Source organism: Choloepus didactylus, chromosome 13 (genome assembly GCF_015220235.1).
Source record: "Choloepus didactylus isolate mChoDid1 chromosome 13, mChoDid1.pri, whole genome shotgun sequence".
NCBI classification, from domain to species: Eukaryota; Metazoa; Chordata; class Mammalia; order Pilosa; family Megalonychidae; genus Choloepus; species Choloepus didactylus.
The window spans coordinates 73,884,569-73,901,292 of NC_051319.1; the positions used below are offsets into that span (position 1 = coordinate 73,884,569).

A 16,724-nucleotide genomic window follows, 5' to 3' on the forward strand; every position below is an offset into this window, starting at 1 on the left:
TTTAACCAGGCCTGCTCTGGCTGCTGTATGGAGAACAGATTATAAGGGGCAAAGGTGGAAGCAGGGAGAGTAATTAATAAAGACAACTGCATTCATCCCTAACTAATCGCTAGCCAACCCACTTTCCTCTGCCTCCACAGCCTCAACCCCTGCCCGAGCCCCCAACATCTCCTGCTTGGGAGGTGTAACAACCTCCTCCCTGGCCTCGCAGTCTCCTGTCTGGCCCCTCAATCCTTTCTCCACACAACATCAAAGGGAGCTTTTATAAATGTAATTCCAAGTCACTCTTTTCTATTAAAGCTTCCATGGCTCCCCACTGCTCATGGGACAAAGTCTAAACTTCTAACCCCAGCCCACAAGGCCCCATGGGTTGCAGTCCCTGCTGACCTCTGCTCACACCCCCTGCCTATGCCCCATCACTCAAGTCGTGCTGACCCTGTAAGTTCGGCTTCATCAAACTATCCCTGAGACTTTTGCAGCTTTCCTTGACCCTTTAAGGAGACTGAACTGAAAACTAAGACTTTCCTTTTGGTTCTCTGTGTGAAAAGTTTTATTGCTCCCCAACTTCCTCCGAGAACCAAGGAAAGGGGTAAGGGCAGGAGGAGCACAGGTGCTGCTTCATGCCAGCCCTCTGTTCCTGGTAAAGGACCCAGGCCCTTTATGGGAGCGCCCTAGCCTGGCCCAGGGCTCAGTGCCTGTGAACAGCTGAGTTAGGTGTTGTGACCTTCAAAATGATGCCCTGGAGCCTGGGCTCTGGGCACTGAGGGGCCCTTTGCCCCACTTAGGGAAAGCCATACCCTCCTCCTCCACCTCTGGGTCTCCCTGCGCAGTTTCTCTGCACTCCAGCTCCATCCCGGACTGCAATTCATACCCAGGGTAACCCCTGACTTACTCCTCACAACTCTGGGTAACTTTCTGGTTTACCATTCTCCCACCCAAAAATCTGCTCTTCAAATGATATTCCCTCAGCTCCTCTGAATGGAGGTGGAACCTCTAAAAAGGATGGAGAGTAGTAAAGGGGTCTCTCTAACAAGCAAGCAGTATACCCCCCGTTCCCCGTATGCCACAAGGGAGAAACTATTTGGATCCCCACAGAAGCCAAACCTCATATATGCCTGTGTCTGACATGGACCCATCTGTGGCTGGAAGGCAAAGTCTAGAAGTCAGGGGAGAGGCTGCCAGAGACATCACCCATTCCAGCAGGGTGCAGGGTCAGCCTCAGCCGTGTGGGCTGAGAAATCCAACTGGCCAGCCCAGTGAGCAGATCTCTCTCCCCACATCATACCCGGGTTAGCCAAAATCAGGCCAATGCATCCCACCACACAGTAGTGTCTTCACTGACAATGACAGCAGCAAAAAGACACTCACCTGCTCTGCAGGGTGTTCTTGGCCTGTGAACACATTTTCATGGGAAGCTGGAGGCCAGCCACAGACTCAAGGAAGGGAAGTAAGTTTGATAATAACTATAATGGGAGCTAATGTGTCCCAGGCCTGCATCTCCAAGACTTTAGTGAATTGATACTACCCTTCTTTGATCCTCACACCTGTCTGAAAGGAAATATGGTTATTATGCTCATTTTATGGATGAGTACAGGACTCAGGAAAGTTGAGAAGCTTGCCAAGATCACAGGCTGGCTAGCTAATCTAGATGGCAAGGTCACCCAGCAGCAACTGCAAGTATCCATCTGCCCTGGAGGGTGCTGCCTGCTTGACCAGTGGTCTGTTGAGTCTGACCAGGCACTTCTGAGGGGTGCTGACCTTTCTCTGCTTGGCAAAGTTCCTAGAACAGCCCGGAGTACAGGCTCAGAGTCATTGACTCCTCACATAGGGCTGGAGTCCCAACCATTCATAGGGCAGGGAATAGTGGAAGCTTGGCCAAGTCAAGGTGCCCCTGAAGTTTTGATCTTAGTGTGGAAAAGGCTAGTTCTCACACCCCTTGTCACAGGTTATGCATGCATGAATCTACCCCCATGCCTGTTTGACTTGTTTCTAGGGTCAAATTATGATTCATGCTAAATGGACTGTCCTAGCTGCTGATGAGTTCCCCATGGTTCCTGCAGCTGCCAAGAGAGAGCCTGAGATGGCTCCCTCCCTTCTCCCTGGGCTCTCCTGATTGCTGGAGTCTGCCTTCTGTCCCAGAGAGAGTTCTGTGAGGGGCAGAGTCTCTTACCCCTTAACTACAGCCCTCCTACATCAGGCTGTGCTTTTTCAGCTAGTGTCCTTGTCCATTTTCCTGCCTGTCCCTGAGGCACCAGCCTCCCTGAGGCTCTGGCCCAGCTCCTCTATTCCTCTCCAGATTCTCTGGAGTGGCCTGGGGTTTTTGGACCACCCCAAAAGCCAGATCCTTTCCAAACTGTCCCTGCCCTCCTTTTGTGGTCTTATCTCACACCCACTGGATTTGTTCTGGTAGGACAGTGATCAGAGACCACCTGCCCCAACCAAGGGGCAGCTCTTCCCCTACAGGTTTAGTCTTGAACAAACTGTCCTGTTAGGTCTCCGCTGTGGTTTGTCTTCTTCTCAGCACCCAGAAGCCACCTCCACAGCAGATTTCTGCTTATCCCTGCTGGATGTCCAACTTTCCCATCAATTCTATGGGCCTCCTTGCAATGAGGAACCCTGACTGGCCTTGCTCCCTGGTGACCTCATCCATGCCCAGAGCCTTAAGAATCCTGCAGTCATAAGCACTCCCAAACGTGGATTTCCCTCCCAGATCTCTGACTGACTGCTCACTGGACATCTCTACCTGGATGTCCTAAAGACACCTCAAATTCAAAACATTCAAAATCCATCTCATCATCTTCTCTCCAACCTACTCCTACTCCTGCCATCCACTCATCCAGTCCCCAAATTAGCCATTCTCCCTGCCTCCTCCCCCTCCTTAAACTCCTGAATACCAGTTGCTCATCAAGACCTGTCCTTGCTATCTCCTTAGCGGCTCTAGAATCCATCTACTTCTTGGCTACCGTCATCTCCCGCTTGGATGCTTACAATAGTCTCCGGCCCTGATGTCTCGGCTTCTGTCCCGGCTGCCACCCTTGCATTCTCAACTTGGCCACCAGAGGGATCTTTCTAAAACACAAATCTCACCAGGCTATGTTCTGGCTCTCATTGGCCTCAGGCTTAAATTTACCTTATTTAACAATTAAGAATTAAGAGGCATGGTCCAGCCTCTACCAACCATTCCAACCTCATATCTCTGCCTCTCCTCAATCACCCTCCACACCCACCCCAATGGTTAAATACTCACATGGGCAAGTATCTGGGCTGGATCTGACTGTTCAGATGTCAGGAGGCGGCTCATGGGCCCATCTGCCCTCATTGTCAGCTCCAGACCCCCTTGGCTAGAACCCACAGAGGCAAAGTTGAACCAATACATGAGGCTGCCAGGGTCCTGCCTTCCTCATGCTCCTCAGTAGCACCCAGTGAAGGGTCACATATGAGTAGGATGACTCTATAGGATACTTTGTGCCCCTGGCTTCAGACCTTCTGGGCCTACCGTTTACTCCAGACACTGATGTGGCAGCCAGCTGCTGGGAGGTGACATAACCTCAACTTCCTGCTTACTTCTAATTTTCTGTTCCCAGACTCCTCTGATTCTAAGGCATGGAACACCTACAGAAACCCACTCAGCACTTACACTTGTGCAATCTGGAATCTGTGGCAGAGTTAACACCCCGTGGTTAACCAAGGGAACATAGAAAGCTATTAGTGTTCATTAGTGTTCCCTACTAATGAACCTTAGACGGACATTTCTGAGACACTCATTGGTCTCCCCATTTCCCACAGCTGTAAACACCTGATGCTGCACCTTTGTATCGACTTTTCTTCTTCCCTGTTTCACTCTTTCTGGTCCTTTACTCCTGTTCCCTTAGATCCATTCCCAAGAAAACCACATGACTCAGGCTCTGCTTTCAGGAGGGGACCCAGGATAAGGCAGTTGGTGTCAGGAATGGCCCTAGAAAGCGAGTCTGAAAGGATGAGATTCTAGAATTGGATTATTCACTTTCAAACAGAGATAAGTGGAATGGTACTAACCCCTGACATGTGACAGCATCACTTACCAGACTCTTTCTACAGATTAGAATGAGATACAGGTGGAAAACAAAGCATTGGTTGTGTCAGTGTTTCTCAACCATGGTGATTTTATCCCTAAGGGGACATTTGGCAATGTCTGGAGACATTTTTAATTATCACAAATGAGGACAGATGCTACTGACGTCTGGTGGGTAAAGGTCAGAGATCTGCTAACATCCTAAAATGTACAGGACAGCTCCCTACAACAAAGAATTAACCAGCCTGTGGCAGGGCAAGATGGTGGCATAGAGAGATGTGGAATTTATTTAGTCCTCTAGAGCAATAGTAAATAGCCAGGAACAACTAGTAAATAGTCTGGAAAAACTGCTGGGGGACAACTGTGACTGTCCACACATCATACACCAGCCTGGAATGGGTGAAATGGCTGAGATCATAGCATAAAAGCTGTAAGTAAAAACTGCAGACCCGCTCAGGAGACCCTCCCCTCATGGCAGGCTGAGCTGCAAAACATCGCTGTGGGAGAAAGCAGCAGTCCCTATTGGGAACAAGTGAATATAGCTCAATGTAGCTTCAATGGGGGTTTTAATTAACAAATGTGGACTGCTGAATACAAGCTACAAACACAGACAAACCCCTAACAAGCAGCAAAGTACCCTGAGGTCACTCCCAGTAGAGAGCAGGTGGGGCTGACAGAAAAGAAATACAGAGGCTTTGGGAGACAACTGTGCTTAGAACACTCGTAAAAGCCTGTGCCCTGAGAAAAGGAGCACAGAAGACTGGGCACTATCTGGCCAACAGGTGAAACTGGGGGGCTGGAGACTGGCTCTGAAAAGGGGCTTTCTTTCCCCCTTTTTTTTCCTCTCTCAATCTCAGTGGCTCAGTGGAGAAAGCCTCAGGCATTTTCAGCTCTCAGTGCTCTGACCCAGGCAGGGGTGGAGTTAACAGAGTCAGAGAGACAAGTGAGTAATTCAAATGCAGAAGATAGCTCCTGTCTTAGTTTGCTAATGCTGGAGAATGCAAAACACCAGAGATGGATAGGCTTTTATAAAACGGGGGTTTATTTCACTAAACAATTACAGTCTTAAGGCCACAAAGCATCCAAGGTAACACCTCAGCAATCGGGTACCTTCACCGGAGGATGGCCAGTGGTGTCCGGAAAACCTCTGTTAGCTAGGAAGGCAGCTGGCGTCTGCTCCAAAGCTCCGGCCTCAAAACGGCTTTCTCCCAGGACGTTCCTTTCTAGCAAGCTTGCTTCTCTTCAAAACATTACTCCCAGCTGCACTCACTTCACCCCCCCCTCCAAGTTAGCTCATTTATATAGCTCCACTGATAAAGGCCCACCCCCGAATGGGCGGGGCCACACCTCCATGGGAACATCTCATCAAAATTATCTCCCACAGCTGGGTGGGGCACACTCCAAGCAAATCTAACCAACACCGAAACTTCTGCCCCACACAAGACTACAAAGATAATGGCATTTGGGGGACACAATACACTCAAACTGGCACAGCTCCCTAGGGTGTGTATCTTCCCTAAGAGGAGGGAATTGGGGCCCAGCTCAAGTGCCTGCCCTCCCTTCAGAACTCAGACCCCCAGGCCTGGGGGAAAACAGTCAAACCAGAAACAACTTAAGTTGAGAATTAAAGGGGCCACACCTCTTTACACCAGTGGGGGGCAACAGGCTGACAGGCATCACCTGCTGGGCAGGTTAGGAAAAGCACAGCAGCTAGAGGCCTCACAGAAAAGTCTGTCAATCTTCTAAGACACAGCCTTGGGGAAACCTGATACTGAATATTGCCCCTACTGAGACCTGAGCCTGTTCTGGCCTGGGAAAATCTGACTGGGGTAATCAAGGAAACCAGATGCCTAGAAACAGAAAACTACATATCACATTAGGAAAAACTAAGACATGGCCCAGTCAAAGGAACAAACTTACACTTCATCTGAAATACAGAAATTGAAGCAACTAATTATTAATCAAACAAATCTCCTAAAACATTCCAAAAATAAAATCAACGAGTTTAGGGAAGATATGGCAAAAGAGATGAAGGATATAAAGAAAACATTGGGCGAATATAAGGAAGAACTCGAAAGTTTGTAAAAACAACTGGCAGAACCTATGGAAATGAAAGGCATAACACAAGAGATGAAAAATACAAGGGAGATATATAACAGCAGATTTCAAGAGACAGAAGAAAACATTCAGGAACTGAAGAACAAGACACCTGAAATCCTACACACAAAAGAACAGATAGGGAAAAGAATGGAAAAATATGAGCAATTTCTCTGGGAACTTAAGGACAAAATGAAAATCAGGAATGTCCCAGAAGCAGAAGAGAAGGGAAAAGGGGCAGAAGCAATAATGGAAGAAATAATCAATGAAAATTTCCCAGCTCTTATAAAAGACATAAAATTACAGATCCAAGAAGCTCAGCATACCCCGAACAGAATAGATCTGAATAGACCTTCACCAAGACACTTAATAATCAGATTATCAAATGTCAAAAACAAAGAGGGAATCCCGAAAGAAGCAAGAGAAAAGTGATCCATCACATATAAGGGAAGCTTGATAAGACTATGTGCAGATTTCTCAGTGAAACCATGGAGGCAAGAAGGAAGTGGTGTGATAGATTTAAGATACTGAAAGAGAAAAACCACCAACCAAGAATTTTATATCCGGCAAAACTGTCCTTCAAATATAAGGGAGAATTTAAAATATTCTCTGACAAACAGACAATGAGAGAATTTGTGAACAAGATACCTGCTCTACAGGAAATACTAAAGGAAGCACTGCAGACAGATAGGAAAAGACAGGAGTGAGAGGTTTGGAGCACAATTTTGGGTGATGGTAACACAACAATGGGTATACTGAACAAAGATGACTGTGAGTATGGTTAAAAGAGGAAGTTTAGGGGCATGTGGGACACAAAAGGGAAGATGGAAGGTGAAGACTGGGACTGTATAGCTTAGTGAAACAGAGTGGTCAACAGTTATGATAAAATGTTCAAATATGTTTTTATATGAGGGAGAACAAATTAATGTCAACCTTGCAAGGTGCTGTAAAGGGGGTGGTGGTGGGGGAAATAGAATCAATGCAAACTAGAGTCTATAGTTAACAGAAATGTTGTATTATGCTTCCTTTAATATAACAAAGGCAATATAACAAAGCTGACTGCCTATAAGAGGGGGATATAAGTGAGGTGTATGGGATTCTTGGCATTGGTGATGTTGTCTGACTCTTTTACTGTACTTTATTTTTATCTTTTCTTTGTTGTTTTTAGCTATCTTTTCTTTCTTTCTTTTTATTTTTCTTTTGTCTCTCTACCTTTTTTGACTCTTCCTCTTTCTTTGTGGAAGAAATGGAAATGTCCTTATATAGATAGTGGTGATGGTGGTGAATGCATAATTACGTGATTATACAGGGAACCATCGATTGTTTACTTAGGATGGAATGTATGGTGCATGAACAAAACCGTCTTAAAAAAATGGGTTAATGGATGAAACTTGAGGACATTATATTGAGTGAAATAAATCAGACACAAAAGGACAAATATTATATGATCTCACTGGTAGGAACTAATTATAGTATGTAAACACATAGACATGAAATACAGATTACCTGGATATAAAACGAGGCTAAAGGATGGGGTGAAGTTGCTTAATATGAGCAGAATGTTTAACTAGGTTGAACTTAAGCATTTGGAAATGGACAGAAGTGATGGCAGCACATTATTGTGAGACTAACTAACAGTGCCAAATGGTGTGTGAATGTGGTGGAAAGGGGAAGTTTAAAGTCATGTATTTCACCAGAAGGAAAGTTGGAGATTAAAACATGGGAATGTATAACACAGTGAATTTTGTGGTGGACAATGTCCTTGATTAACTGTACAAATATTAGAAATTTCTTTCATGAACTAGAACAAATGTATGACACTATAACTAGAAGTTAATAATAGAGGAGTATATAGGGGGAAATGTACATATTGTAAACTATGTACTACAGTTATTAATATTTTAACATTCTTTCATCAACAGTAACAAATGTTCTATACCCATACTATGAGTCAATTATGAAGGTGGGGGTTAGGGGTATGGGAGGATTTGAGTTTTCTTTTTTATTTTTATGTCTTTTCTGGAGTAATGAAAGTGTTCTAAAATTGAAAAAAATTAATTGTGGTGATGAATGCACAACTATATAATGGTACTATAAATAATTGATTGTATACTTTGGATGATTGTATGGTATGTGAATAATCACAATAAAATCGAAAAAAGAAAATAAAAAAAGAACCAGCCGAAAAGGTCAATGGCCCCAAGATTGAGAAACCCTGGTTATGGCACTTGGAACATATGAGGGCAACGGTAATTATAAGGATCATGGAGTTGGCTGGCTTTTGTTAATTGCTTTGGAAGCCTTGAAAAAAAGAAAGTGACAGGCTCAGGTTAGCCAACTATTAATTCAAGGCATACTGTGAAAGCCAGGAGGCCTGCATGGCAGCTTTTAAAGAGACCCTTATCTCCTGAAGTCACGGGGCAGATTGTGCTGGAAATCAAGCCCAGGATTTAATTGTGAGAGTAGCAGAGCCATAAAAATCCTGCATGTACAGCCTTGATATTCTCTTCTGACAAAATCATGGCCCTGATAGGAAATGTGTGGCACCCTACCCTGAAACATGGGACAGGGACATTTGGGTAGTTAAATGTGAGAATTTTGAATTCCTAGACTCCTCTAAACCTTCAAGGCCAGAAGAAGCAGCTCTTCTCCCCTTGCTGTAAGAGAGAAGTCTCTCCTTGCGTGGAATCGCTGGAAAGACTCCTCCCGAGACAAGTCTCCAAAAATGATGCGTATCCTCCTCAAGATCCAATCCTACCTCCCCTCATTGCCTATAGACCAAGAAGAAGCTTTAGGCCTCTGCACAGTCTGAGTGGGGCAATGCAGTCCCTGGTTCACAAGGAAATAGCATACACATTGAATGAATTATAGGACCCATGTTCTGGTAGGTACAGGGGTAACGTGAGGGAATTTATAAACCTGGGAGCATTCTCTCTTTATTTAGGGTTTAATATCTTGACAAGGATGCATAAAACCATCTTCGTATGCTGCTGAGATGGCTCTTTGAAACTTAGACACAAGTAAGGCCTCCGGAAATAAGGGGGAGATGCCAGAACTGCCTTGGCAGAGTATTGAAGGAGTCATAAAGCTCAGGGAGCTGAGGAAGTTAGACTGTATTTATTATGAAAGAAAATCTACCACCAGACTAACTGGAAAATCCGGAGGATACTCTCTTCACTGAGGCAATACAAAACGCACAGGTGATGGATCCCTAGGGTCAGTGGGGATGGTAGGATTCTGGAATAGCAGAGGCCAGGTGGTAACACAACTAGAAGAGGCAGCCTAGACATAATTACCATGAGACCAAAGAATCAATCAGAATACTTCAACCCATAGGGTCTGTCGCAATGGCTAATAGACCGTGGTGTTCCTAGGAGTTAACTAAATGGGCAGATGACTGGGTGTTACTTAATTTGTACAACAACTTCACCCCTAAATCAAGAGCTAGTGAGCAGAAGGCTGATGACGATTATCACAATGGAAAATAGTATTTCCTCATAAATTTCCCAGATCTAGGCCAGTTCACAGGCTCAGAGCCTACTGATCGAAGGGAAGGCCAAGTCTTCCTAAGGAAGAACCCTCCAATATCCAAAAGTATATATGATAATTATTTCCCCAATCCTCACCAGGGTAACTCTGGCCTAGGGAAAGAGAAAGACTCAGAACTTTCAAAGGTTGTTGGATACAGGGTATGAGTTGCCATTGATACCAGGGATGGGAAATACCATCATGGTTCCCTCCAGTTAGACTGGGGGCTCAGGAAAGCCAGGTGATAAATGGAGTTCTCATGCAAGCAGGTCCAGTGTGTCTTGGGATCCACACTGCAGTATTTCCCTGGCCCTTAAGTGGGTAATTGGGATACATATACTCAGCGGCTGGCAGGACCCTAACACTTACTCCCTGTCCTACTGAATAAGAGCCATTATTGTAGGAAGAGTCAGATGGAAGCCCCTGAAACTGCTCACTAGCCTTCTGGCCAGTTTATTAAATCAGAAGTAAATCCATGTGCTATAAGGAATTGCAGAAATTAACATCAACATCAAAGATTTCCTTCTTAATACTCTTCAGTAAGAAGGGTCAAAAGCTGTTTGCTCTTATGTGGGAAGAACAGTAGTCCAATTCATTCTTTTGCCCCCGAGCTATGTTAATTCTCCTGCTCTCTGTTACAATATAGTCTTTACTGACTTTGTCTTGATATTCCATAGAACATCATAATAGTCCACATTATCAATGACATGATTTTTTTTTATTTTAATTTTCATTTTATTGAGATATATTCACATACCACGCAGTCATACAAAACAAATCGTACTTTCGATTGTTTACAGTACCATTACATAGTGGTACATTCATCACCCAAATCAATCCCTGACACCTTCATTAGCACACACACAAAAATAACAAGAATAATAATTAGAGTGAAAAAGAGCAATTGAAGTAAAAAAGAACACTGGGTACCTTTGTCTGTTTGTTTCCTTCCCCTATTTTTCTACTCATCCATCCATAAACTAGACGAAGTGGAGTGTGGTCCTTATGGCTTTCCCAATCCCCTTGTCACCCCTCATAAGCTACATTTTTATACAACTGTCTTCGAGATTCATGGGTTCTGGGTTGTAGTTTGATAGTTTCAGGTATCTACCACCAGCTACCCCAATTCTTTAGAACCTAAAAAGGGTTGTCTAAAGTGTGCGTAAGAGTGCCCACCAGAGTGACCTCTCGGCTCCTTTTGGATTCTCTCTGCCACTGAAGCTTATTTCATTTCCTTTCACATCCCCCTTTTGGTCAAGAAGATGTTCTCCGTCCCACGATGCTGGGTCTACATTCCTCCCCAGGAGTCATATTCCACGTTGCCAGGGAGATTCACTCCCCTGGGTGTCTGATCCCACGTAGGGGGGAGGGCAGTGATTTCACCTTTCAAGTTGGCTTAGCTAGAGAGACAGGGCCACAGACATGATTTTAATTTGACCTAGTGAGCAGGCATAAGCAATATGTCCTAGTGGGACACATGCATACCAGAGGATGGGAGATTAAAAGTATGAAAATTTAGGACCTTCCATATTGGTGAAATTTTTCTTAGCTTTTTGTTATGGAAAAAATTGCATATGAAACAAATTTGTAAACAAAGTAGACCTACTAGTAAAATGATCCCCTAGAACCACTATTATGGCCTGTCTTACGTCATCTATATCCCTACTTACTTCCTCCATCCAATATTATTTTGAAGTAAATTAATGGTGTAATTAGGGATCCAGTAGTCTGGAGCACGCCTGGTCATCCTTTGTAAGGTACAGGCAAGTTGTTGTACCTTGGAGGAAGGCATAGTGTTTGGCAAGAATACTGCTCTGATCCATTTATTGGTTACCTTGGAAGGCTCCTAGTTTTGAGTGAGGCCCAGAGCAAGAGAGAGCTCTACAGCATGACCACAACTTTCCCTGCCACTTGAGCTATATGATCCAGCAGATTCAATGGTGCTAGAGGTGTTCATCATGAATAACAATGCAGGGTAGTCTCTGATAAGCCCTAATAGGAGAGTTTCAGTACTGACCTTTAGGTTTCTGGAACAGGCCATGCCTTCAGCTGCAGAAAACTATTTACCTTTTGAAGAGCAGATACTTGGCTTCAGTAGAAACTGAGCGCCTGGCAATGGGACATCAAGGATCTATGCAACCAGAGATGACCATGAGCTAGGTATTGTCAGATTCTGTCAAGTCATGAGGTCAAGCAGGACCATCAGCAATCACCATATAATAAAAATGGTACATCAGGATCATGACTGAGCAGATCCATGGGGCTCGTGTAAGTTAATGAACAGGCGGTCCAGGCTCCTATATCACCTACTTCAGCTATACCTACACTTCAGCCCAACTCAACTCCTCAACTCAAACCTATGGTCTCATGGAGTGGTTCTCTATAAACAAATGATGGAGGAGAAAAATACTCAGGCCTAACTCAAGGATGATATGTTGATACTAGTCAAAATATGGATTATTACTGCAACACAACCCCACTTAGGGGTAGCTGTGAAGAACAGTGGTGAAATGCCAATGGGCCAAGCCATAAGCAGTGTATTTGGCCATTCATTTTGTACATAGGGAGAAATGGTTCAAGATATGGATTTACAAACACTCCTGCTGGGCTATGGCAAATAACTGTGTGGTACCTGCTTCACATATGTGCAACCTAGAAGTGCAGGGGGGTTGACTAACAGAGACAGAATTAGGAAATAAATGCCTCCTCATCCTATATAATTCTTCTGAAGGGCCCCAAAGAAACAAGATGCAGCCACCCACAGCAGTGAGCTGGGACTAGGATGAGACAAGTGAAAAGAGTTGAGGCACTTGCCTCAGAGGCAAAATTTAAGAGGGTGCCAAGAAATTCAGCAATCAAGACACACAGTATTTTAATGTAATACTTTTTAAAATCAAAATTAATGCAAAAATCTACCATGAACAAAATATCAGTCTTTTAAATAAAGACGGGATCAGTACTGCTTTTTCCCCCTGCCTCAAAGAGCAATACAGCCAGCACCACTACTGATCTTGGTCATTGCCAACAGCTAGCTCAATTTGACACTCCTTGTGTTAGCTTTACCTCCTTCCCTGTTCACTCTTCCCAGTCTCCCACTCCTGTTCCCTAGGATCACTACTCAAAATAAACCACCTCCACATAAGTTCTTATCTTTGCCTTTTTTTAATTTGGGGTCAGGGGTGAGGATGAAACCCAAACTAAGCAAGATAATGACCATATATGTCATTCTAAGGACAATTTTGAAAGTAAAAAGTATTTTCAATAATTTCACTGAATTAACAGGTATAAACCAGAGCTGTCCTAACACATTAGGACCTATATAGTCTTATTACAGATGAGGAAATAGAGGCTCCAAGGGGCAGGATGTCAGCCTAAGAGATGGGTTCAGCCTGGAGGCTACAAAAAAAGAGACAGAACTGTCCCTCAGCCTCTTAACCAGTGCCTGGAAAAGCAGTGCACTTTTACAAAATCTCTCAAGAGTTGGGCCCTTGAGCCTGGGGCTGTGCTATGTCAATTTCACCTTCCTCAGGATGGGTGGACTCAGACCCCAGCCACAGGCTGCTTCAGGCAACGCAGAGGGGCCTCAGGCCTGGCGGCTGAAGAAAATATAAAATAAAATAAAAGGAGGCTGTGGTCCCTGTGCTAGCTACTCTGTCAAACCTGCCAATGTCAACCTTTCCTCTCTCTTCCTGGACTGGAGGGTGGGGGAGGGGGGAGGCCTTCCGCAAAAGAGGCCTCCAAATCCAGGAAGGTTTGGGCAGATTGCCTTACTAAAGGACCCTGGGACGTGGGAAGGGCAAGGGGATCGAAATCAGAACCCAGGAGTGGTAATACAGCGCCTTCACAGTGCCCAGCTCCGTGCTGAAGTCTTCTCTGGAGGCCCCAGAATGACCCTGGGGCGACCCGGTAGACCCTGCCGCACCCCTCCCCTTCCGTCCCCAGCCCATTGCTGATGCAGTGTGACCTTGCTCGTCCCTGCCGGCTCTTCCCAGGGCCTGTTTCCCCTTTAACCAGGTGAGGCTTCTGGCTGTCTTGGAGACGCTTCTCCGGACGCCGCCAACCGGTGACTGAATCGAGCCCTCCAAGGACGCGTGGGGCGCGAGCTCCCGGTCAGCTGGTGCCCGCCACTGGCGCGGCAGGCGAGGGTAAAGGTCGCGCTCCTGGCACCCTCGCCGCCCGCAGAGGTTTCTCCGGAGCTTGGCCTCCCCTGTCTGGCCCGTCTGCGCCCCATCCGAGGCCGTCTGAGCTGACTCCGGACTGGAAGGGACCGCGGAGAGGCCCCGGCCCCGGGCGATGCCGACACCGAGGGCCGAGGGCCACTTCTCAAAAACCTTTGCTCTCCGGCCTCGGCTTCTCTCTTTGGCCCGCCCTTCCCCGTGGGGCATGACACGGCGGATCCCCGCCTGGGAACCCAGCGCTCTGGGGTCGCTGAGGAGCTAGGGGTTGCCTAGCTGTCTCCTCAGTACGCAGGCCGCAAGGTTACGCTCCGGCCGGGAAGCCCTACTTGGTGCCTCACGAGGCGAGCGCGGGCGGCGTCTGAGGAGGAGCCAGCCCGGCAGCCGCACCCCGGGCCGGGCCGCCCTCGCGACCCCGCCCCAGCCCGGGATGGGGCTGCTGCGGTACCGAGTCTCTTCGGTGGCTTCCAGCTTCGAGCCGAGTTCCCGGGAACGTTCCAACGCCCGCAGCCTATTTCCCGGAAACATTCCCCGGCCGCGCGCCCCAATTCTCCTGGGGAACACACTGACACCTCGGGGAACGCCCCAGCCGCGCGACACTGTCCCTGAAAACTTCTTATCAGCCTCGTTGCAAGCTCCAGAGCAGCGGCGAGATAATGCAGGACTACGACGAGGTGGTCGCCTTCCTGGGCGAGTGGGGGCCCTTCCAGCGGCTCATCTTCTTCCTGCTCAGCGCCAGCATCATTCCCAATGGCTTCAACGGCCTGTCGGTTGTGTTCCTGGCGGGCACTCCCGAGCACCGCTGCCGGGTGCCGGACGCGGCGAACCTGAGCAGCGCGTGGCGCAACCACAGTATCCCGCTGCGGCTGCAGGACGATCGCGAGGTGCCCCACAGCTGCCGCCGCTACCGCCTCGCGTTGCTTGTCAACTTCTCAGAGCTCGGGTTGGTGCCCGGGCGCGACGTGGATCTGGCGCAGCTGGAGCAGGAGAGCTGCCTGGACGGCTGGGAGTTCAGCCAGGACGTTTACCACTCCACTATCGTGACCGAGGTGGGTGCCAATCCCCAACTGGAGCCGGGGTCTCTGGGTGCAAGCGACCCTCCAGCTACGTCAGTCCGTGAGACTCCCTTTAGCAATACCTGGGTCGGCGCCCTGCCCCATCCCGCCCCAACCTGGCCGGCAGGCGACAGTTGTGCAGCCGAGAGAACTCATTCCTGGATCGTTTCTGTCCAGTATAGAGGGGAAGGAGAGGAGGGTGTTGCCACCAACTGTCTTTTCCTTTCTGAGTTTCATAACTGAAGTTGTTTCCCAAAAGCCCAGATGCTACCCCAGATATAAGGTCTGAGTCAGGCTCCTGCCAGGGGATTAGGGAGGGGTCATGGGATGAGGGTGGTGCTGCTGAGCCCAGGTGCAAACACGGAGAGGGCCCTTGCTGCTGGGCAGAGCAGGGGTGGGTCTGGCCTGTTCCCCTGGACACAGACTTCCGGTGGCATCGGAGTCTACTGCTCTACTGCTCTGCCATCTTCCTTGTGGTGAGGCTTGGGGTCCTGTCCTGGGGCCCCAATTTCTCCCCGAGGGAGGAGAGGGCCTCCTGATGCTGGCTGGCTACAGGGAGCCATGGTGCCCAAGTAAAGACAGACTCACAGAGACCCCTCTGAGCATAGAGCCAGCAGTGGTCTCTGGGGCTTCAGCTTGTACCAGTGGCCCCCCAGCATCCTAAGTGGTTTGGTGGTAGGTTTTCTAAAGTTCAGGAGTCGGTATGCATGCACTTCTCTGCATTTCCTGCTTCATGTCTGTCTGTCAATGTGATGCTGGGCTAGGGCACTCCCTTCTTCTGAGGAGGGCATCGCATGGACTGGTTTCCTGCTATAAATCAGACAAATCGGATTTCCCTCTTCTAGTCCCTCCTCTGCTGCATGTTCCTCCCAAGGAAAACCAGAGGATGGTCTCTAGTCTGTCTAGTGATTATCAGACACTGTGCCTGGCCTTGCGCTAGGCACTGGGGTGTAGGCATCTGGGGTATGGAGCCTTCCCTTGGAGCTCAGATGTTTTTGGGGCCACTGGCCATGCCATAGTGAGGGCTAGCATCACCCTGGATAACAACGGGGCTCTGGAGACTGTGTTGAAACCCTGGCTTGCTTGCTGTGTGACCTGGGGCACATAAATGACTTACCATCTCTGTGGATTAACAGGGTAAAGAAATACTCCAACAGGGGGAGATAATATGAGTGGAACTTGTCCAGGCAGACAATATGGCAAATCTGGGAACTCATAATTCCCATTGATCAGGGTTTCTGAGCTAAGGGGATGACTAATAAGGCTAGAAATGCCTACAGGGGCCCGTTGATGGTGGGCCTTCACACATGTTGAGGAGATGACTTTCTTCTGAGGACAGTGAGGAAACAGAGTTTGAGCAAGAGGTAATATGGCCAGATTTGTGTTTTAGACCACTTTTGGATCCCCCCAGCATTGGCACTATGCCTGTCCTGGGCCCTGAAGTAGCTGTGCTTCTCTAGTGTTCAGCCCCTAGCAGGGGCCCCTAGTGCTTGCCCATCTCAAACCGTGGACCAGCTCATCCCACCTCACTTCCTGGAAGTGTAGTCAGCACCTGAGATGGAGGCTGAACCCACTGGCTGCAGCCTTCCCTGACAGCTGGACTGACCTGTCTGCTTTCCCCTTCCTTGCTGGTTTTGCTCCCCTTAGGGTGTGAAGGCTGGGTAGCTACTGGCTTCCAAGTCTGCAGCTACTCCAGTTGTGCCCTGCTCACAGGGGCCTGTGGGCCCCTCTAGGGAGTCACATTGTTACACATTCCCACACACACACCAAGCTTTGCCTTTTTCAGCAGCCTTTCCCCTCCCTACTTCCTATTTTGGT

The 16,724-nt window shown here is 47.6% G+C and overlaps 1 protein-coding gene across 11 annotated transcripts in view; it reads left to right on the plus strand.

The window, feature by feature from the left end:
- The first annotated feature begins 13,847 nt into the window (after positions 1 to 13,847).
- Positions 13,848 to 16,724, plus strand: part of LOC119507842 (solute carrier family 22 member 4-like) — an 846,933-nt gene continuing 844,056 nt past the window's right edge. For 8 of the 11 annotated variants that reach the window (XR_005211347.1, XR_005211348.1, XM_037801032.1 and 5 more), the window contains exon 1: positions 14,372 to 14,900. Coding sequence is in view for 7 of the 11 variants with exons in the window: in XM_037801032.1 (XP_037656960.1) it covers positions 14,508 to 14,900 (393 nt within the window). In the remaining 4 variants the exon portion in view is untranslated. Of the gene's footprint in view, positions 14,901 to 16,724 lie in introns of all 11 variants that reach the window. The other 3 variants (XR_005211346.1, XR_005211345.1, XM_037801028.1) reach the window with 1 other exon arrangement.